The sequence below is a fragment of the Erpetoichthys calabaricus genome, chromosome 6 (assembly GCF_900747795.2).
Source record: "Erpetoichthys calabaricus chromosome 6, fErpCal1.3, whole genome shotgun sequence".
NCBI classification, from domain to species: domain Eukaryota; kingdom Metazoa; phylum Chordata; class Cladistia; order Polypteriformes; family Polypteridae; genus Erpetoichthys; species Erpetoichthys calabaricus.
Window position 1 is genome coordinate 211,346,905 of NC_041399.2, and position 22,860 is coordinate 211,369,764.

General features: G+C 43.3%; 1 protein-coding gene across 1 annotated transcript in view; it reads left to right on the forward strand.

Annotated features, from left to right (window-relative positions):
• The window catches only part of efr3a (EFR3 homolog A (S. cerevisiae)), a 313,432-nt gene that overhangs the window by 116,486 nt on the left and 174,086 nt on the right, over window positions 1–22,860 (forward strand). Inside the window, exon 3 of the mRNA XM_051928967.1 lies at window positions 18,044–18,120. Coding sequence (XP_051784927.1) covers window positions 18,044–18,120 — 77 coding nt within the window. The remainder of the gene's footprint in view (window positions 1–18,043; window positions 18,121–22,860) is intronic.

Here is a 22,860-nt window from a genome sequence, read left to right on the forward strand (position 1 = left end):
CGTCCTCTCTCGGCTGCCGTAGAGGCCTATACAAGGGAGTAGCAGAAGAGCAAAATGATGATAAATATTTTAAACAAGTAAGCCCGCGAATCGGAAATCCAAGAATGGCAATCAGTTTCTGTTCCGTCCAATATGTGGATGGATGACATATCATGGAGGGCGGGTGCGTCTGGGGAAATGTCATTTAATCCAATAAGCATATCTGTACTAAAGCGGTTTCGTTTTGTGGACACGTGAGTCTGTTGCCTTCGCTGACACCGATTGCTTGAACAGGTTGTCTTGTTTGGGGGCCACCTACTGAGTCTGGGAAGCCGCTGCGCCTGACTGTGGGGCGAGCGCAATATGCGTCTCGGTGGGAAGCCGCTGCGTGAAGAGATATCATGGAGGGTATATGCGGTGGTGTCTGTGTTTTCTTTGGTTTGAGCCGTGACTCCTTTCGCAAGCGCGTTGTAGGCGCGCACGTTGTCACAGCATGGACCTGTGGGGAGTCCGTACATCTGGTGAGCCCTGCGCCCATCCGGTTTACAACCCCGTTTCTCCTTTCGCACGCGCGTTGTAGGCGCGCGCGTTATCACAGTTGGTTTGAGCCGTGACTCCTTTCACAAGCACGTCGTGGGCGCGTGCGTTGACACAGCATGGACCTTTGGGGATTCCGTACATCCGGTGAGCCCTGCGCCCATCCGGTTTACAACCCCGTGACTCCTTTTGCACGCGCGTTGTCACAGTTGGTTTGAGCCGTGACTCCTTCCGCAAGCGCGTTGTCACAGTTGGTTTGAGCCGTGACTCCTTTCGCAAGCACGTCGTGACATCATGGACCTTTGGGGATTCCGTACATCCGGTGAGCCCTCTGCCCTGCGCCCATCCAGTTTACAACCTTCGGTTAGTAATATGGACAAGAAAAAAATTCATAAATTTACTTATCAAGATAAAGTATTTAAATTTGTGTGCAATGTAGGAGGCATGTAGTGGAGGAGTAATATAATTATTCATTTTCTTGAGAAATTGTTATGTACATTGATGTGTTCACGTTTTCGATTATTGTGCAAAAAAAAGTTTATATTAAAAATAAAATATCTATCTATCAAAAAAAAAATAAAACTTTTGTAAGAGCTACTTGAAAGATCCTGCAATGAAATTTTGGAGCTTTTGGAAAGTTGTTTGAGCATCAAATGGACACTCTTTGGTTTGGCTGGTCCTGGACAAGTTAGCAGTTGCTTGAAATCTCATCCACTTGTGGATGATTTTCCTTACACTGGAATGACTGACTTCAGATAATTTTGGTAGACACCTATGCATCCATAACCTTCTTTCTGAGGGTCTTAGAGATCTCTTTTGATCTTGACATGATGACACCACACACTGCACTAGCAAAGAGAACATCGGACCCTCAGTCGGCTCCACCTGCATACTCCACCGTTGGCACCTCATCTGGAATCCTTGCTTCTAATTGGATGGATGTGAAGTTGTGATAAATGTAGGGGTGGACTGATTTTTTTCCATGTGACAATCCTGCATTTATGGTCATTTAGATTATGAGAATGAATCCACCAGGTCAAGTCATTTGTTCAAGTAGATCACCTTTATCTGTTTACATGAAGATCGAATGTTTGCCTGATCAGCTATTTTCCATGGGGTGTACTTTTTGACATGACTGGATGTAGCCTGACATTAAAGTTCAAAGCTACATTTAAGCTGATTGGCCTCACTATGATCCGTGAACACTTGCTCACCTACCAGCGACCGGAGCAGTCTGGTTTTACGCCTAAGAAGTCGACCATTGACTGCATCCTGGCACTGAGGGTTTTCATAGAGCGCAAACGCGAATATCGTAAGAGGTTCTTTGTAGCCTTTGTCGATTTTCAGAAAGCATTTCACTCAGTTGATCGAGTTGCCCTGTGGAACATCGTGGAACATCTTGAGACTTCACGTGATCCCCTCGAGGTTGCTGGATATCATGGCCAGCCTGTACACTGGTACTGTGAGTGCTGTGCAGAGTGGAGGCAGAACCTCTGTGTGTTTCTCAGTTGATTCTGGGGTTCATCAGGGGTGTGTTCTGCTCCTACTCTGTTCAGTGTTTGAATGGACTGGGTGTTGGGCAAGGTCGTGGGGTCTGGCGGCTGTGGGGCATCTGTTGGTGAAGAGAGATTCACGGATCTTGACTTTGCTGATGATGCTGTGAACTTCGTGGAGTCAATGGAGGTTCTGATCAGGGAGCTCAAGAGACTGAGTGAGGAGTCTGAGTATCTGGGCTTGCGAGTGTCCTGATGAAAACCAAAGAGCCAGGCCTTTAATGACCTCTTGGGCACGGCCATCAGCAGTGTGTCTGTCTGCGGAGAGAGTGTCGACCTCGTCGTTGAGAGGTTTACTTACCTTGGCAGTGACATTCATGTGACTCTTTCTATGAAGTCTGCAGATGGACTAGGAGGGTATGGGGGGTGATGAGGTCGCTGGAAAGGGGTGTGTGGCGCTCCCGATATCTCTGCAAAAGGACGAAGGTCCAAGTCTTTAGAGTCCTGGTGCTCCCTATTTGCGAGACATGGACACTATCCAGTGACCTGAGATGAAGACTGGACTCCCTCATGTGTGTCTCTTCAGAGAATCCTTGGGTACCGTTGGTTTGACTTTGTGCTGCTCACAGAGTCCCGAATGAGGCACATGACCTGCACTGTGATGGAGCGTCAGTTACAGCACTACGGCCATGAAGCTTAATTACCCGAGGGTGATAGGCTCACAGGACCCGAGTGGCTGGACCAGGCCAAGGGGACGCCCACATAACACCTGGCTGTGGCAGATAGAGGGTCATTTCCGGAGGGTGGAACTGCGTGTCTGCCTGGGGGGGTTCCCAAACCAGAATCCCGAGCTGTTTCATTGTGTGGCGGGTGTGGCAACGCATTGTACCAGTGCAGGCTCCCCAACCTGACCTGACCTGACCTGACAGGGTGGGTGTATGCCCTTTGGATGGTCCTGGGTCAGTTTTCACCTTGCATGTAATGCTGCTCAGATGGGCTACGCTCCAACACACACAACCCCATAACCTTGGTTAGAAAAGTGTGTGATATTTGCCCGGACACCACCAGTCGAAGACCACATCTTTATCCAAATCTTGTCTTTATTTTACTCCACAACACAACACAGTCCTGCACAACTCGCAGTGCCTCTAGCCCCAGTCACCCTTCTCCTGGGCCTTCTCTCTCCTCGTCCCTGGGCCACCTGTCCTCACTCTCCAGGAGCTTCGTCCTGCTCCCGACTCCAGCTCATTGATAGGAGGAAGGCGGCCCCTTTTATCCTCACCCGGATGAGCTCCAGGTACTCTACCTGACGTCATGTCCTGGTGTGGCAGAAGCGTCAGGAGAGCACCTGGAAGCACTCCGGGTGACCCTGGAATGATCGTCCTCCATGGGTGTGGCGGAAGTAAATAAGTACCGGGTTCCATGAGGTCCGGGGCACCCCCTGGCGGTGGATACGGGCCTCCACGGACTTGAGCCTCCCTGCTCCCCTTCTGTGGCCCTCTTCTGCTCCAGGGCGGTTGCCCCCTCGTGGCCCGGAGGACAAATATGCCACCTCTTCGGTCCCTCCAGGCGTCCCAGCCGGGTCTGACCCCCAGCCATGTACGACAACTGATGGAGTTTCAGAAAGGGGGGGGGGGGGGTCTCACAGTCTTGACCACTTCACCAGTTAGCACAGCCTGCCCTCCCCCAGAGATGCCAAGACTTTTTAATGCCAGCGTTTTTGCTTGTTGATGCATTGGCACAGAGATGGAGGCGCTTTGTGCTGATACTCAGCCTAATGGCATTGATAGCCAGCTAATGGAAAAACTAGTCTCGGTTTCCCCTTTTGTGCTCAGTGGTACTGAATAATTAATTTGCCGTTTGGGATGAGGCTCAGTTATGGCTGCGGTAAAGTGAGAGGCGAGAACTGAAGGTTGAAAACAAATTAATGAAAGAAAGGAAGGCAGGCGTCCCTAGCGTGTCAGCTAAGAATTAAGCTAAGCATGAAGACGGAGGTTGGGAACTGAAGTGTAACTTATGGGGGGATTTTTATTTAGCTTCTTATTATGAGTCTAGTTGAGAAAAATAGTAGATTATTGTTTTACCTTAAGAGAGGTATCAGCATAATTACATGTGCATGTTTTCAGTACATAATAATCCTTTACATGTATACAGTGCTTTCCCCAATACATCTGTTTATTATTATTATTGTTGTTATTAACAGTAGTAGAAGTTGGGTGTATGTACAGTGGTGTGAAAAACTATTTGCCCCCTTCCTGATTTCTTATTCTTTTGCATGTTTGTCACACAAAATGTTTCTGATCATCAAACACATTTAACCATTAGTCAAATATAACACAAGTAAACACAAAATGCAATTTTTAAATGATGGTTTTTATTATTTAGGGAGAAAAAAAATCCAAACCTACATGGCCCTGTGTGAAAAAGTAATTGCCTCCTTGTTAAAAAATAACCTAACTGTGGAGTATCACACCTGAGTTCAATTTCCATAGCCACCCCCAGGCCTGATTACTGCCACACCTGTTTCAATCAAGAAATCACTTAAATAGGAGCTGCCTGACACAGAGAAGTAGACCAAAAGCACCTCAAAAGCTAGACATCATGCCAAGATCCAAAGAAATTCAGGAACAAATGAGAACAGAAGTAATTGAGATCTATCAGTCTGGTAAAGGTTATAAAGCCATTTCTAAAGCTTTGGGACTCCAGCGAACCACAGTGAGAGCCATTATCCACAAATGGCAAAAACATGGAACAGTGGTGAACCTTCCCAGGAGTGGCCGGCCGACCAAAATTACCCCAAGAGCGCAGAGACGACTCATCCGAGAGGTCACAAAAGACCCCAGGACAACGTCTAAAGAACTGCAGGCCTCACTTGCCTCAATTAAGGTCAGTGTTCACGACTCCACCATAAGAAAGAGACTGGGCAAAAACGGCCTGCATGGCAGATTTCCAAGACGCAAACCACTGTTAAGCAAAAAGAACACTAGGGCTCGTCTCAATTTTGCTAAGAAACATCTCAATGATTGCGAAGACTTTTGGGAAAATACCTTGTGGACTGATGAGTCAAAAGTTGAACTTTTTGGAAGGCAAATGTCCCGTTACATCTGGCGTAAAAGGAACACAGCATTTCAGAAAAAGAACATCATACCAACAGTAAAATATGGTGGTGGTAGTGTGATGGTCTGGGGTTGTTTTGCTGCTTCAGGACCTGGAAGGCTTGCTGCGATAGATGGAACCATGAATTCTACTGTCTACCAAAAAATCCTGAAGAAGAATGTCTGGCCATCTGTTCGTCAACTCAAGCTGAAGCGATCTTGGGTGCTGCAACAGGACAATGACCCAAAACACACCAGCAAATCCACCTCTGAATGGCTGAAGAAAAACAAAATGAAGACTTTGGAGTGGCCTAGTCAAAGTCCTGACCTGAATCCAATTGAGATGCTATGGCATGACCTTAAAAAGGCGGTTCATGCTAGAAAACCCTCAAATAAAGCTGAATTACAACAGTTTTGCAAAGATGAGTGGGCCAAAATTCCTCCAGAGCGCTGTAAAAGACTCATTGCAAGTTATCGCAAACGCTTGATTGCAGTTATTGCTGCTAAGGGTGGCCCAACCAGTTATTAGGTTCAGGGGGCAATTACTTTTTCACACAGGGCCATGTAGGTTTGGATTTTTTTTTCTCCCTAAATAATAAAAACCACCATTTACAAACTGCATTTTGTGTTTACTTGTGTTATATTTGACTAATGGTTAAATGTGTTTGATGATCAGAAACATTTTGTGTGACAAACATGCAAAAGAATAAGAAATCAGGAAGGGGGCAAATAGTTTTTCACACCACTGTATGTATGTGTGTATGTATGTATGTATATATATATATATATACTAGCAAAATACCCGCGCTTCGCAGCGGAGAAGTAGTGTGTTAAAGAGGTTATGAAAAAGTAAAGGAAACATTTTAAAAATAACGTAACATGATTGTCAATGTAATTGTGTTGTCATTATTATGAGTGTTGCTGTCATATATATATACATATACACATATACACACACATATACACACATATACAGATATATTATATATACATATACACATATATTTTTTATATATATATTTTATATATATATATATATATATATATATATATACACATACATACATACATATACACACATAGATGCACTTACAATAACATAGAAATCAATATAAACAACATTAACATCATTATCATATGAGAATATGAAGTAATATATAAGAAGCACATTTCATATAAATATAAATTATTAAACAGTAAAATCTTCTTCTATAATTTGCTACCGTGGCTTTTCGTTGGTCTGTCCAGGATTTTAAATCACCTGTAGCTTGCAAACCGTTTCACGTATTGACTTGAAATCTGGTACACATATAGTACGTCACGTCTGCTATCCGCTTTATGGGTGATGATTGTATTACTCTTTTTATGTTTATTTTATTTTAGAATCAACTCCTATCTGCGCACACCAGGGCGGCCGTGGGCAGATGCGTATGGTGTATTCACTCCATGTTATCGTGCATTGCGCTGTCACTGGTATTTTGATAAAAGAATTTGAACAATATATAAGAAGCGTATAAATTATTAAACAGTAAAACATTAACATTTAAGAAGTAAAGTTACATTGAGTACTACTGCAGTGCCTTCGGGTATACCTCATTTTTTGTTTGCCCATTACATGCTTAAATGTATAAATTTTTTGGTGTACCTACCCGAGAACACGCGACATATAACCGACCGTGGGAGAAGCATGGATTTTAAACACGCGTTGAGTTCATCTGCTGGTCTCCCTCGTGGAATAACTGGTAATGTTTGACTAAAATCTACAGCGAGTAAAACGACATTACCTCCTTTTTTTTTTTACGATCTCTGAGATCTTGCTTTTTTCGGTTCAAGGCTTCATAAGCTCTTTTATGTTCCATGGTGTACTTAATAAGTACTAATTATCCCAAACCATCATCTTTGAATGTTGCAAGACTTTCGCCTTGTATGTAGATCGGGGTAATTACATTCATTGCATTCCTAGTCTGAATCACAATCTGATTGTATGGGTGGTTACCTGGCACTGTAGGGTTGCCACCCGTCCTTTAAAATACGGAATCGTGCCGCGTTTGAGAATTAAATTGCACGTCCTGTTTTCAATCAATACTGGACGGGATTTATCCCGTATTTTTTTTATCATTTTTTTTTTAAAGCAGCGTCTCATGCAAATCATCCCACACGCATTTTATGAAGATGCCTCCTTTCCTACTTTTGATTGGGTAATAGTTGATGTCATCGTTAGTTTGATTGGTCTTTTTAACTGTCCAGTGAGGAGGGCGTGTCTTTTAAGTACAGTCTGCAAACTGTTGGCACTGAGATGTGGCGTCAGCGCCATAGTTGAAGCCCCTAACGTTGCGGTCAGCAAGTCGGCTAACATCCGCCATGTGCCGTCTTTCAGTTGCGAGAAGCAGATCATAGAATGGTTGAAACTGTTGCCCCTAACGTTGTGCCACGGCGTGTGGTTCGTTTATACCTCGTGTCTTCTCATTAAACTTTTATCTCGCGAATATGTTATTGCAATCCGCAGCGGGAGCGTTTCTATAAACTTAATTTAAACTTACGTTTTACACCGTGCTTTGTTTCCCTTATGAACATGCTTGTATGCTTCACTCGCTCCGTTCTCAATTGTTTAATTAATTTTTTGCTGTTCGCTGTTTGCGGCTCTTCCTCCATTTCCCCCTACTTCGTTCTTTTATCTCGCGAATATGTTATGGCAATCGTTAACGGGAGTGTTTCAATAAACTGATTGAAAATAGTTTTGCATTTACCTTTTTAGTAAAAGGCGAGCTTTTAAGCCTGAGAAATCACCCCGTAAATGCACACGTTTAATTGCACATGTGTTAATATGTATGGTTACACAGTATTAAAAGACAGTGAACAACGTCAGTTACCTTTGTTCCCGCGTTTGATAAAAGGTGAGCTTTTAAGCCTGAGAAATCACCCCGTAAATGCACACGTTTAATTGCACATGTGTTAATATGTATGCTTACACAGTATTAAAAGACAGTCAAAAATTAACGTCATTTACCTTCGTTCCCGCGTGTGACTCGTGCTGTAAATCTCTTCCTTGTTTTTAGTTCACGTGATTACGTAGGAGGCGTGATGACGCGATACGTGACTCCGCCTCCTCCATTACAGTGTATGGACAAAAAATATGTTCCAGTTATGACCATTACGCTTTGAATTTCGAAATGAAACCTGCCTAACTTTTGTAAGTATGCTGTAAGGAATGAGCCTGCCAAATTTCAGCCTTCCACCTACACGGGAAGTTGGAGAATTAGTGATGAGTCAGTCAGTCAGTGAGTGAGTGAGTCAGTCAGTCAGTCAGTGAGGGCTTTGCCTTTTATTATTATAGATATATATATATATATATACACACAGTTCTGAATGTACTGTAGCTTCTGTATAGATTTTGCCGGGAGACTGATGAAGAGGGAATTACAGAAATTGATACAAAACATTATGAAACAATGAACTGGAGTTTGTGCAAAATGGACAGAGGTGGGCAAAGTTCTGGAGATGAAGGAATGAAATTTTGGAAAGAGACCTAATGTGTAGCTCAAAATTAAGTGATGAATCAAACAAAGCACCAAGGTTTCTGACAGCAGGAGCAGCTTTGACAAGTGGACCATCAATGGTGCGAGGAACCTTCTCATAATTGGCCGATGTTAAGAGTGGTGTTCCACAGGGGTCAGTGCTTGGGCCGCTGCTCTTTTTAATATATAGAAATGATTTAGATAGGAATACAACAAGGTAACAAGGTGGTTAAGTTTGCAGATGATACCAAGATAGGTGGATTAGCAGATAATTTGGAATCCGTTATATCATTACAGAAGGACTGGCATAGCATACAGGCTTGGGCAGATTTGTGGCAGATGAAATTTAATGTCAGTATATGTAAAGAATTACACATAGGAAGTAAAAATGTTGGGTTTGAATACACAATGGGCGGCCGAGCGTACCCGTTATGAGAAGGATTTAAGAGTCATAGTGGACTCTAAGCAATCAACTTCCCGACAAGCCATTAAGAAGGCTAACAGAATGTCAGGTTATATAGCGCCTTGATGTGTGGAGTACAAGTCACAGGAGGTTCTGCTCAAGCTTTATAACACACTGGTGAGGCCTCATCTGGAGTCCTGTGTGCAGTTTTGGTCTTCAGGCTACAAAAAGGACATAGCAGCACTTGAGAAGGTCCAGAGAAGAGCAACTAGGCTGATTAAAGGGCTACAGGGGATGAGTTATGAGGAAAGATTAAAAGATTTAGGAGTTGTAGTGGACTCAACACTATCAATGGCCAGAGATTGTTCAGAAGCCATGAAGAAGGCTAACAGAATGTCAGGTTATATAGCGCCTTGATGTGTGGAGTACAAGTCCAAGGATGTTCTGCTCAAGCTTTATAACACACTGGTAAGGTCTTATCTGGAGTCCTGGGTGCAGTTTTGGTCTCCAGGCAATAAAAAGGACATAGCAGCACTTGAGAAGGTCCAGAGTAGAGCAACTAGGCTGATCAGGGGCTACAGGGGATGAGTTATGAGGAAAGATTAAAAGAGCTGAGCCTTTACAGCTTAAGCAAATGAAAATTAAGAGGTGACATGATTGAAGTGTTTAAAATTATGAAGGTAACTAGTCCAGTGGATCGAGACGGTGACTTTAAAATGAGTTCATCAAGAACACGGGGACACAGTTGGAAACTTGTTAAGGGTAAATTTCACACAAACATTAGGAAGGTTTTCTTTACACAAAGAACGATAGAAACTTGGAATGAGTGACCAAGTAGTGTGGTAGACAGTCAGACTTTAGGGACATTCAAAACTCGACTTGATGTTTATTTGGAAGAAATAGGTGGATAGGACTGGCGAGCTTTGTTGGGCTGAATGGCCTGTTCTCGTCTAGAGTGTTCTAATGTTCTAATAGAAACAGAGAAGTTGGATACCTTAGAAAGTAAGGAGTTTGGGCCTACCAGTAACCCTTCAGTTTTATGGGCATTAAGTTTGAGACAAGTTTTCAGATTCTGTGCTACGACACTTAAAAAACCAGGAGTTCCAGATATTCTTCAGTTGTAGGAAAGTTTCTTCTCGGCTTTCAAGTTCTTGCTTTTCCTATCTGCCCTGCTTGTTGATGGCTCTTCCCAAGCAGGTTAAAGGCCTCCATCACTTCCAGTGCTTCTTCTTTCAGGGTGGCTGGGTTGGCACTTGGTCTCGTCTTTGTTCATATGGAGACCAACTCCCTTTGAGGTGTTCGCCACAATGTCTATCTTTTCTGGTATCTGCTGGTGAGTATGGGACAGTAGGGTCAACTCCTCAGCATGTCCTGCTCCTGACTGGGAAAACTGAAATGTGCATACAAATAGGCTGTGAGGTTAACGTCTCGCGTGTTAATGTGATTCTCTGTGGGAATGTTCAACATGTAAATCTGTAGCCGTGGATGGAGATGAGAATTCGAACAACAGTATAAATTTATTTTCCAACCCCACTGATATTTAAATCCTGTTCTGATTTTGAATGACAGATCAGATAATTGCAGATTGCTACCAAGGAGGTGATTTATTTAATCTTCTAAATTCATGTAATTTCCGTACATCTGAGAAACGCTCTCTGCCCTGTCAGCACATTAATGGATGTCAAATGGCAGCATGTCAGGGTTGGACTTTGCAGAGTTTATCCTTAAAAATTAGAAGGGTATCAAATCGGGTCCCTGTCTCTGTTCGTTTTGATTGTAGCCTTGCCCCTTAGGTGCAGAAAACAGTTCTTGGTGCCCACCATTTGTTAGAATATGCCGCTTTTGATAGGTTGTGTTCGGTGACACAATTTTCTGCCGCTTAGCTATAACAAGTAAGCCCGCGATTCTCTAGAGAATCGTAAATCCAAGAATGGCAATCAGTTTCTGTTCCGTCCGATATTTGGATGGATGACATATCATGGAGGGTGGGTGCGTCTGGTGAAATGTCATTTAATTGAATAAGCATATCTGTACCAAGGCGGTTTCGTTTTGTGGAGACGTGATTCTGTTACCTTTGCTGACACCAACTGCTGGCAGAGTGGAGTACAGCAAGTTTAGGTGTGGGCGGTCGCGTCCGGGCGGCTGTAGAACCTGGTGTGCACGCTTTACCTCATGTTTAGTTCACAGGTCGTGAAGTGGGCACCACCTACTGACTCTGGGAAGCCGCTGCGTTTGACTCTGGGGCGGCGCGGCGCATTTGTACTACAGCTTATTCTTTGTGTGGGTGCCTTCGTTCATTGTTGTTGCGTTCGTTCATTGTGTCTATCCATACGGGCTCGTTTTGTATTTCCGTTAGTTGAGCTCTTTCATTGTGGAGCCGTGACGTGTTTGCTTCTGGTGTGTCTGAAGTGGGCGCCACCTACTGACTGTGGGAAGCCGCTGCGTTTGAGCGCAGTACGCATGCGTTTCGGTGCGCCCGTGCATAAATTAAACTGTGGTTTAGTAATATAGATAGAAGAGCGCCACCTAGGTGTCGCAATGTCACAGAGCCTGAAATATCAAAAATAAAAATGGTCTGAAAGCAGGCAGAGGCTTTATTTATTATCTTCCCCTTATACAATTTCTTCTAATAGGAATTTGTACGTTTTCGCATACCCCTTGGGGTCAGAGCACAGGGTCAGAAATTGTACAGCGCCCCTGGAGCAATTGCAGCTTAAGGGTCTTGCTCAAGGGCGCAGCAGAGTAGGATCTCTTTTGTCAGTAACAGGGATTCGAACTGGCAACCTTCCAAATACCGGTTGAGATCCTTGGCCTCAGAGCCACCATTTTATTAAGTGACACAAAAAAGGGATGAAAAATCAATGTGCACACACAGGGAGTGACCATGCCAGGATTCACATGTTGTCTTCTGGAGCTGAGGGGGCTGTGCCTCCCCTTAAAATGACGAGTTTGACTAAAACAATGAATTCTATACTGTCACACCCGTACATATGGGAGAAATCCTCAGGCCTCGTCAACCAGTAATACCACCCCAGGCCAAGGGTTGGCGACATCACCTAATGCCTCTCCTCTCATTTACGTCGCAGATCCAGTGATCGTCGGCAGGCTGTGAAGTGAACTCATATCTGGTTCCCGCATATCCAGACCCGCCTGCCCCTTTTGGGTTAAATAGATAGATAGACAGATGGATACTTTATTAATCCCAAGAAGGAATGACTTCACAGAGGCCAAGAGCTTTTCGTTACCACCGCCAAGCTACAGATGTGGCAGCCTGTACCCGCGTAACTTCTCCTGAAAGGGCTACACTTCAGAATACCTTGGCAAAGGCCAAGGGCCACTGCAAGAGCTGTGATCCTGCCGTGATTCCCGTGTTGTGATGTGTTAAATTTTAGCAGGAGTTTGACTTCCCATTCCTTTCTCTCTTGCTGTGTTCTGAAGTTGCCCCCTAAGCACTGTGACTTTAAACTCCTTCTCACAGTGCCCATGGCTGTTGAAGTGAGCAGCTACAGGAACATCCCTGTTGCCATGCTTAATGCAGAACCTGTGGAAATTCATTCTCGGGCGGAGTGTTTGTCCAGTTTCTCTTAGGAAGACCACATTAGATGACCTGCAGGAAAATTATCCCTTTATGCAATGTTCTAGTCGGCAGTGTGGTATAAGTACACGGTCTGTATTACAAGTAAGCCTGCGATTCTCTAGAGAATCGTAAATCCAAGAATGGCAATCAGTTTCTGTTCCATCCGATATTTGGATGGATGACATATCATGGAGGGTGGGTGCGTCTGGGGAAATGTCATTTAATTGAATAAGCATATCTGTACTAAGGCGGTTTCGTTTTGTGGAGACGTGATTCCGTTACCTTTGCTGACACCAACTGCTGGCAGAGTGGAGTACAGCAAGTTTAGGTGTGGGCGGTCGCGTCCGGGCGGCTGTAGAACCTGGCGTGCACGCCTTACCTCATGTTTAGTTCACAGGTCGTGAAGTGGGCACCACCTACTGACTCTGGGAAGCCGCTGCGTTTGACTCTGGGGCGCCGCGGCGCATTTGTACTACAGCGGATTCTTTGTGTGGGTGCCTTCGTTCATTGTTGTTGCGTTCGTTCATTGTGTCTATCCATACGGGCTCGTTTTGTATTTCCGTTAATTGAGCTCTTTCATTGTGGAGCCGTGACGTGTTTGCTTCTGGTGTGTCTGAAGTGGGCGCCACCTACTGACTGTGGGAAGCCGCTGCATTTGAGCGCAGTACGCATGCGTTTCGGTGCGTCCGTGCATAAATTAAACTGTGGTTTAGTAATATAGATAAATGTGAGCACACGTTTGACATCTTTTCTGTAGCCAGGGAAATGTACCCTTATCTGTTGGTTCGGACAGTTAGTTGCTGCAGGTTAGGCGGTTGTCTGTATGCCAGGAGGGGAGACTCTGGAAATCCATTTTTCAGTGTTTTGTCCTTGTGTAGCATTGGCTGAAGCACTTTTATAATTTTTCGAAGTGCTTCAAGATTTGGGTTATTGGTGACAACAAGGGGGGTGCAGTTCTTGTTGTCTTTGTTTTTATATTCCAGAAGGTTCTCTGGGTATGGCAGTAGCTCTGCTTATTTGAGGGTCTGTCTGATGAAATCTTGTCTAAGCTCTTGCGGTTGTTTATCCCGGTCTGAGCAAATACGGTTGTATCGTATTGCTTGGCTGAAAATAATGGAGCGCCTTATATGCTTGGGGTGGAAGCTGTCACTTCTCAGGTAGGTCCGTCTGTCTGTTGGTTTGTGAAAAACAGAAGTTACGAGGGTGTTGACTTTCAGTTGAACGGTGGAATTATAGTTTTTTTTGTACTTGTGTACAGTGCATCCAGAAAGTATTCCCAGCGCTTCATCACTTTTTCCACCTTTTGTTATGTTACAGCCTTATTCCAAAATGGATTAAATTCATTTTTTTCCTCAGAATTTTGCACACAACACCCCATAATGACAACGTGAAAAAAGTTTACTTGAGGTTTTTGCAAATTTATTAAAAATAAAAACACTGAGAAATCCCATGTCCATAAGTATTCACAGCCTTTGCTCAATACTTTGTCGATGCCCCTTTGGCAGCAATTACAGCCTCAAGTCTTGTTGAATTTGATGCCACAAGCTTGGCACACCTATCCTTGGCCAGTTTGGCCCATTCCTCTTTGCAGCACCTCTCAAGCTCCATCAGGTTGGATGGGAAGCGTCGGTGCACAGCCATTTTAAGATCTCTCCAGAGATGTTCAATCGGATTCAAGTGTGGGCTCTGGCTGGGCCACTCAAGGACATTCACAGAGTTGTCCTGAAGCCACTGCTTTGATATCTTGGCTGTGTGCTTAGGGTCGTTGTCCTGCTGAAAGATGAACCGTCGCCCCAGTCTGAGGTCAAGAGCGCTCTGGAGCAGGTTTTCATCCAGGATGTCTCTGTACATTGCTGCAGTCATCTTTCCCTTTATCCTGACTAGTCTCCCAGTCCCTGCCGCTGAAAAACATCCCCACAGCATGATGCTGCCACCTCCATGCTTCACTGTGGGGATGGTATTGGCCTGGTGATGAGCGGTGCCTGGTTTCCTCCAAATGTGACGCCTGGCATTCACACCAAAGAGTTCAATCTTTGTCTCATCAGACCAGAGAATTTTCTTTCTCATGGTCTGAAAGTCCTTCAGGTGCCTTTTGGCAAACTCCAGGCGGGCTGCCATGTGCCTTTTACTAAGGAGTGGCTTCCGTCTGGACACTCTACCATACAGGCCTGATTGGTGGATTGCTGCAGAGATGGTTGTCCTTCTGGAAGGTTCTCCTCTTTCCACAGAGGACCTCTGCAGCTCTGCCAGAGTGACCATCAGGTTCTTGGTCACCTCCCTGACTAAGGCCCTTCTCTCCCGATCGCTCAGTTTAGATGGCCGGCCAGCTCTAGGAAGAGTCCTGGTGGTTTCGAACTTCTTCCACTTACGGATGATGGAGGCCACTGTACTCATTGGGACCTTCAAAGCAGCAGAAATTTTTCTGTAACCTTCCCCAGATTTGTGCCTCGAGACAATCATGTCTCAGAGGTCTACAGACAATTCCTTTGACTTCATGCTTGGTTTGTGCTCTGACATGAACTGTCAACTGTGGGACCTTATATAGACAGGTGTGTGCCTTTCTAAATCATGTCCAGTCAACTGAATTTACCACAGGTGGACTCCAATGAAGCTGCAGAAACATCTCAAGGATGATCAGGGGAAACAGGATGCACCTGAGCTCAATTTTGAGCTTCATGGCAAAGGCTGTGAATACTTATGTACATGTGCTTTCTCAGTTTTTTTTATTTTTAATAAATTTGCAAAAACCTCAAGTAAACTTTTTTCATGTTGTCATTATGGGGTGTTGTGTGTAGAATTCTGGGGGAAAAAAATGAATTTAATCCAATCCATTTAAGGCTGTAACATAACAAAATGTGGACAAAGTGATGCGCTGTGAATACTTTCCGGATGCACTGCACTAAACGGACGGCAGTTCCTACTCATTCTAGTGTTGGGCTCCGTGGGGGAGGTGCCCTGGTTGCTTAATTTTTGGAGTTTAAATTATTAGACTGACCTACCCCAACTACAAATACCAACCTTAAAGTTAGTGGGGGCGGAGCATAGCTGCCTATAGGTCCCTAATGTTAATGTCCCCTTTGGGTGCCTAATCTTAAAAAACGAAAATCTGATTTGTGTCACGATAATGGAAAAGGGTATTTGCCATCCGTTTAGTACACAATTACCGTTGAGAAACTGTTGAGCAGAGGAGGATATCAAGCAGAAATGTGTCTATGTCCCAAATATTATGGAGGGTACTGTATGTGGGTCAGCAGAAGGTGGGGATGTGCGTCTTCATTTCTTTGTAAATGTAATGTTGGTTCATCAGCTGTCAAGTATGAAGTCCTCCCAAAAACAGAGGAGCACTGGAGATCAATCATAAAATGAAGGGGATGCAGAAGGCCATTCTGTACTATATAACGTGTCTTTGTCCCAAACGTTATGGATGGTCCTGTATGTGGGTCAGCAGAAGATGGGGAGGGTCGTCTTCATTTCTTTAGGTTCATAAAGTTTTAAGTATGAAATCCTGGTAAAATTAGAGGAGCACTAGAAATTGGTGAAGATCATGAAGTGAAGGAGTTATGGAAGGGCATTCTGTGCTGTAAAGTGTGTCTTTGTCCCAAACGTTATGGTGGGCACACTGTATGTGCGTCAGCAGTAAGTGCAAAGGTGCTTCTTCATTTCTTTGTAAGAGTAATGTTGGTTCATCAGATGTCAAGTATGAAGTCCTGCTGAAAACAGAGGCGCTCTGGAGATTATCAATAAAGATCATAAAATGAAGGGGATACGGAAGGCCGTTCTGTATTGTATAATGTGTCTTTGTCCCAAACGTTATGGTGGGTGCACTGTATGTGGGTCAGCTGAAGGTGGCAAAGGTCTCCTTCATTTCTTAAGGATCATAAGGTTTTAATCTTTCCAAAATTAGAGGAGCACTAGAAATCGGTGAAGATCATGAAGTGAACGAGATATGGAAGGCTATTCTGTACTGTAAAGTGTGTCTTTGTCCCAAACGTTATGGTGGGCGATGTATGTGAGTCAGCAGAAGGTAGGGATGTGCGTCTTCATTTCTTCGTAAGTGTAATGTTGGTTCATCAGATGTCAAGTATGAAGTCCTGCTGATAATAGAGGAGCACTGGAGATCAATTAATATCATTAAATAAGGGGTGTACGGAAAGCCATTTTGTACTGTAAAACGTGTCTTTGTCCCAAATGTTATGGAGGGTCCTGTATGTGGGTCAGCAGAAGGCGGGATGGGTCGTCTTCATTTTTTTCGGTTCATAAGGTTTTAAGTATGAAATCCTGCTAAAATTAGAGGAGCACTAGAAATCGGTGAAGATCATGAAGTGAAGGAGTTATGGAAGGGCATTCTGTACTGTAAAGTGTGTCTTTGTCCCAAACGTTATGGTGGGCGCACTGTATGTGGGTGAGCAGAAGGTGGAAAGGGTCTCCTTCATTTCTTTAGGTTCATAAAGTTTTAAGTATGAAATCCTGATAAAATTAGAGGAGCACTAGAAATCGGTGAAGATCATGAAGTGAAGGAGATATGGAAGGCTATTCTGTACTGTAAAGTGTGTCTTTGTCCCAAACGTTATGGTGGGCGATGTATGTGAGTCAGCAGAAGGTAGGGATGTGCGTCTTCATTTCTTCGTAAGTGTAATGTTGGTTCATCAGATGTCAAGTATGAAGTCCTGTTGAAAACAGAGGAGCACTGGAGATTATCAATAAAGATCATAAAATGAAGGGGATACGGAAGACTATTTTGAACTGTAAAATGTGTCTTTGCCCCAAACGTTATGGTGGGTGCACTGTATGTGGGTCAGCAGAAGGTGGAAAGGGTCTCCTTCATTATTTTAGATTCATAAGGTTTTAATCCTTCCAAAAATAGAGCAGCACTAGAAATCGGTGAAGATCATGAAGTGAAGGAGTTATAGAAGGCCATTCTGTACTGTAAAATGTGTCTTCCTCCTAAACGTTTTGGAAGGCTCTGTAAGTCACTTTGGAGAAAAGCATCTGCCCAGCAAAGAAATGTAAATTTAATTTGGTGCCAATCTCAAAAAGCCATCTGGGTACGATCACAAAGTATGTCCTTCATTCTGACCCCCATTGTCCTATGATGGCTGATAAATTAATTATTACCTGAAGGACGTGCCTGTTACCGTCCATAGGAATGAGTGGGCTTACGGATGACACACCAGATAATGGATTTAAGCTCCAAGCTGCCAATTTTGTTGGTTATGTCTGCTCCTTTTTTTTTTTTTTCGTTTCTTTAATCGGATATGGTTGCTGCTTACAGCAGGCTAACACATTTATGACTGTCTTCTATCTCATGTCTTATTATTATTAAGATTTTGTACTGTAGACGAGTAAAACATTGCCGAGGCGTAGTCGGTGGCATGCTGATGGGGGTCTTCATCACAAATGTTCATCTGTGGGCAGTAATTGATGTATCATTTTTCTTTTTGCAGGCGTCTGTGGCTGCTGTGGTCCCCTGCGCCCACGATATAAACGCCTCGTGGATAACATATTTCCAGAAGACCCAAACGTAAGTGCTTTATGACTTTAAACACATAATAAATGGAGCTCCCCAGGCTCTGTAACCAAATAACAATGTAAATTATCCAGAGTTTCTGTAATGACTTTTTCCTTACTTTAGCTATCATTTTGATGCAGTTTATGGGGTGTGAAGCAGTAGCTCTTAAAAGGTTCTTAATGTGTAAATTTTGAAATGTAATGTGATATTCACAAACTGGTTTGAACCAGTTCAGAAGGGTGGTGCTTGTGGTGGTGATGGATGACAGCGTAGGACATTTTCCTAGGTGTTCTGTGGCACACAACACCTCTCCTGGGTCACACTACAGAACTTGATATTAGAATAATAATAATAATAATAGTAATAATAATAATAATTCTTTACATTTATAAAACGTTTTTCTCACTTCTTGAAGCTCTGAAATTTGTGACAGCCCTCTGGCAGCTCAGGGAATTCAGCAAGGCTGTCCTACTGGGACCACAACTCCCAGCATGCCCTGCAGGTACATGAATTGGGTATACTGGCATCCGTTGTGCCCAGGGTTTAGGGCAGCATGTACTCTTGGAACACAGTTCAGCCAAAGTCCATCCACTACAACTACGGGGGGCTGGGGGGGTTTATCCTGGCCGGACTGTCAGCCCAGCCCTGCCACCCCATAACAATTGTTAAGTTTAAACTGACTGGTTCTGTCCTGGCTTGTCTTGGATCACAGGACACCACAATCAAGCTTGTCAGAAGAGAACACCAAATGCACATTCATTCACCGGCCACCTTGCTAGTACCCGGTTGGACCCCCTTTTGCCTTCAGAACTGCCGTAATTCTTTGTGGCGTAGATTCAACAAGGTGCTGCAAACATTCCTCAGGGATTTTGGTTCATATTGACACGATGGCGTCACGCAGTTGCTGCAGATCCATGATGCAAGTCTCCTGTCCCACCACATCCCAAAGGTGCTCGAGTGGATTGAGATCTGGTGACTGTGGAGGCCATTTGAGTCCAGTGAACACATTGTCATGTTCAAGAAACCAGTTGGAGATGATCTGAGCTTTGTGACATGGCACGTTATTAGGAGATGGCAGCCATAAAGGGATGGACATGGTCAGCAACAATACTCAGGTAGGCTGTGGCATTTAAACAATGCTCAGTTGATACAGAGGGGCCCATGGTGTGCCAAGAAACCTATTCCCCACATGGTTACACTACCACCAGCAGCCTGAACCGTTGGTACAAGGCAGGATGGATCCATGCTTTCATTGTTGTTGACCCCACCATCTGCATGTTGCAGCAGAAATTGAGACTAATCAGACCAGGCAATGTTTTTCCAATCTTCTATTGTCCAATTTTGCTGAGCCTTGTGAATTGTAGCCTCAGTTGCCTGTTCAAAGCTGACAGGAGTGTCACCCACTGTGGTCTCCTGCTGCTGTAGCCTACCATCTGCTTCAAGGTTTGACGTGTTGTGTATTCAGAGATGCTGTTCTGCATACCTCAGTTGTAGTGAGTGCTTGTTTGAGTTGCTATTGCCATTCCATCAACTCGTACATCGGCAATCAAGCACCTGGAGCACTTCCGGGTGCCTAATAAAAGGAGCCAGCAACCACCACTCAGCGGCCAGAGACAATATCTATCTATCTATCTATCTATCTATCTATCTATCTATCTATCTATCTATCTATCTATCTATCTATCTATCTATCTATCTATCTATCTATCTATCTATCTATCTATCTATCTATCTATCTATCTATCTATCTATCTATCTATCTAGCACAAGAGTTCCCAAAGTGGTCGATATTGACCCCCTGGGGTCGATTTGAACTTTCTAGGGGTCGATAGTTTCAATGAAAAAATTTGGGGGTCAACGACAGCAAAAATAGACCCCCTTACTACTGCTATTTGTTTGTTACTTCAAAATATCTATGATTCCAATAGGTACCTAATTAAGAAGTAAAATCATTTAAAAAAAACACATTACATACCAAATATGCGAACGAAAAGGTAAAATGTGTCATTAAAAGAGTCACACGTAAGAATGCATGAAAATACATGTAGCACAAACATGTCTGTTCATTGTCTTATCGAACATATCAAAGCTAGTGCGGATATGAAAAACCATTGCATGTAATTAGGGGGTCGACGGTTTTAAAAGTTTTTGGTAAAGGGGTCTGCGGCTGAGAAAAGTTTGGGAACTCTTGATCTAGCACATTTTCATACAAGCAATGTAGCTCAAAGTGCTTTACATGATGAAGAAAGAGAAAAAAAGACAAAATACAGTAGGAATTAAAATAAGAGAACACTAATTAACATAGAATAAAAGTAAGGTCCGATGGCCAGGGAGGACAGAAAAAACAAACAAAAACTCCAGACAGCTGGAGAAAAAATAAAATCTACAGGGGGTCCGAGGCCACGAGACCACGAGACCACCCAGCCCCCTCTAGGCATTCTGCCTAACATCAATGACCTCAATCAGTCCTCATTGTATTCAGGGTTCTCATGGAAGAACTTGATGATGACGGTCTTGTGGACTTCTGGTCTTTAATCCATCAATGTAGAGGGACATCACGGTGCTTTGATTAGGTGGTGGTGGCACAGATCGCCACCACAAAGAAACCGGAAAAGGAAACAGAAGATAGAGTAGGGGTTAGTACGGATTTTAGAGCCACCATGAATAGTTATTATAATGAATTGGATATACTGAGTATCAGGATTAAATTAAAGTGAAGTTATGAGAAGGCCATGTTAAAGTAATGTGTTTTCAGCAGTTTTTTTTAAAGTGCTCCACTGTATTAGCCTGGTGAATTTCTATCGGTCAGCTATTCCAGATTTTAGGTGCATAACAGCAGAAGGCCGCCTCACCACTTCTTTTAAGTTTTGCTCTTGGAATTCTAAGGAGACACTCATTTGAGGATCTGAGGTTACGATTTGATATAAAATGGGGTGAGATTATTTAATGCTTTATAATAGTCTGATAATCCACAGATGGACTGACAGTAAGCCTATGAAGTTATTTGCCCTTACAGACAGGCAGTCAGATGTGTAGATGCACAGACAGGATCTTTTTTGTCTCGGTTATCTATGGGAAGGGGGGGAATGCTGTTTTAATTTTACTCCTGACTATGATAGTCTGATAATCCATATATGGACAGACTGACAGACAGGCAATGAAAATTCCCAGAAGACATTGCTGTTCTCTCCTTTTGTGAAGCCTGCCTCTTCTCATCAGCAGCCTTTCAGTAACACCGACGCTACCCTGGTGAGCTGTGACAAAAAGTTGAAATCTCTTCTGGCATCTTCCTTATGGCCCACCTATGCTGTGAAAGTCGCAGTTATTGAATTTCTGCCGCTTAATTTGTATATTACTTCTTTTTCCCCTCATTTGAATGACTTTTTTGTGCTTCTCTTGCCAATCGCTCCTCATTATGCAGAGGATATTTACAATTCCATGCCAATGGAAATAGAACAGAAGAGAGAGTAGGGGTTATTGTGGATTTTAGAGCCAACATGCATAATAATAATAATTAATTGAATATACAGAGCATCAGGATTAAACTAAAATGAAGTTATGAGAAAGCCATGTTAAAGTAATGTGTTTTCATCAGAGTTTTAATGTGCTCCACTGTATCAGCCTGGCGAATTCCTATCGGTCAGCTATTCCAGATTTGAGGTGCATAACAGCAGAAGGCCACCTCACCACTTCTTTTAAGTTTAGCTCTTGGAATTCTAAGCAGACACTCATTTGAAGATCTAAGGTTACGATTTGGAGTGTAAGGTGTCAGACTTTCCAAAATATAAGATGGAGCGAGATTATTTAAGGCTTTATAAACCATAAGCAGTATTTTAAAGTCAATTCTAAATGGCACCGGTAACCAATGTAGTGACGCTGAGACTGGGGTGATGTGCTCTGATTTTCTTTTCCTAGTTAAGATTCTAGCAGCTGCATTCTGCACTCGTTGCAATCGATTGATGTCTTTTTTTTGGTAGTCCTGAGAGGTGTTTTGTATTTATGTTAATTATGAGTATTTATGTTAATTTACCTCGATATAAAAGTGAGGTCAGCGTGCCCAAAAATATTGGAGGCCCTCGCTTTTGTGCTTGTACTGCACATCCGTCTCTCTTTGCAAAAACCAACGTATTCATCCATCATGCTCGGAGTGAATTTTCCCCCAATATCGTTATTCCATCATCTTTATATCTTGATGAAATCTTTCCCCATATTCATCGCTGACATCGCCCAGATTTGGTGGAAAAAAAGTCAAGACAAGAATGTCAAAAATGCATCTTCACTGACATTTTGGCTCCCATAAGCTGATGTGCTTTCAGCAGGTTCTCCACAAGCTCAGCATTATTCTCTGCTCTGTGACTGCCAAGAAAATTCTGGACAACCTGCACGAATGCTTCCAATGCTGCTGATTCAGTGGGCTTCAGTTTCCTTTTGAACTCATCGTTAAGCATCAGTTCACGGATTTCAGGAACAACAGAAACACCTTCCTTAATTTTGGCTTCAGTTTTCTCGAGACCAAACTTATTTCTTAAATGCTGAAAAGCATCGCTGTTTCTGTCCATCGCCTTGACAGAATTTTCAAAGTAATGGTGAATCTAACGAGCAAAATGTCCTTGAATGCAATGTTATGTTTAACAGTAAAACCTCTGCCTACTGCACCATCATGTCTGAGTTGTGTCGTTATGCTTTAGAGTCGTACAAGACCTGGTAATCAGTAACAAATATTTTTGCTGCAAATTAAAAATTAATATTTTT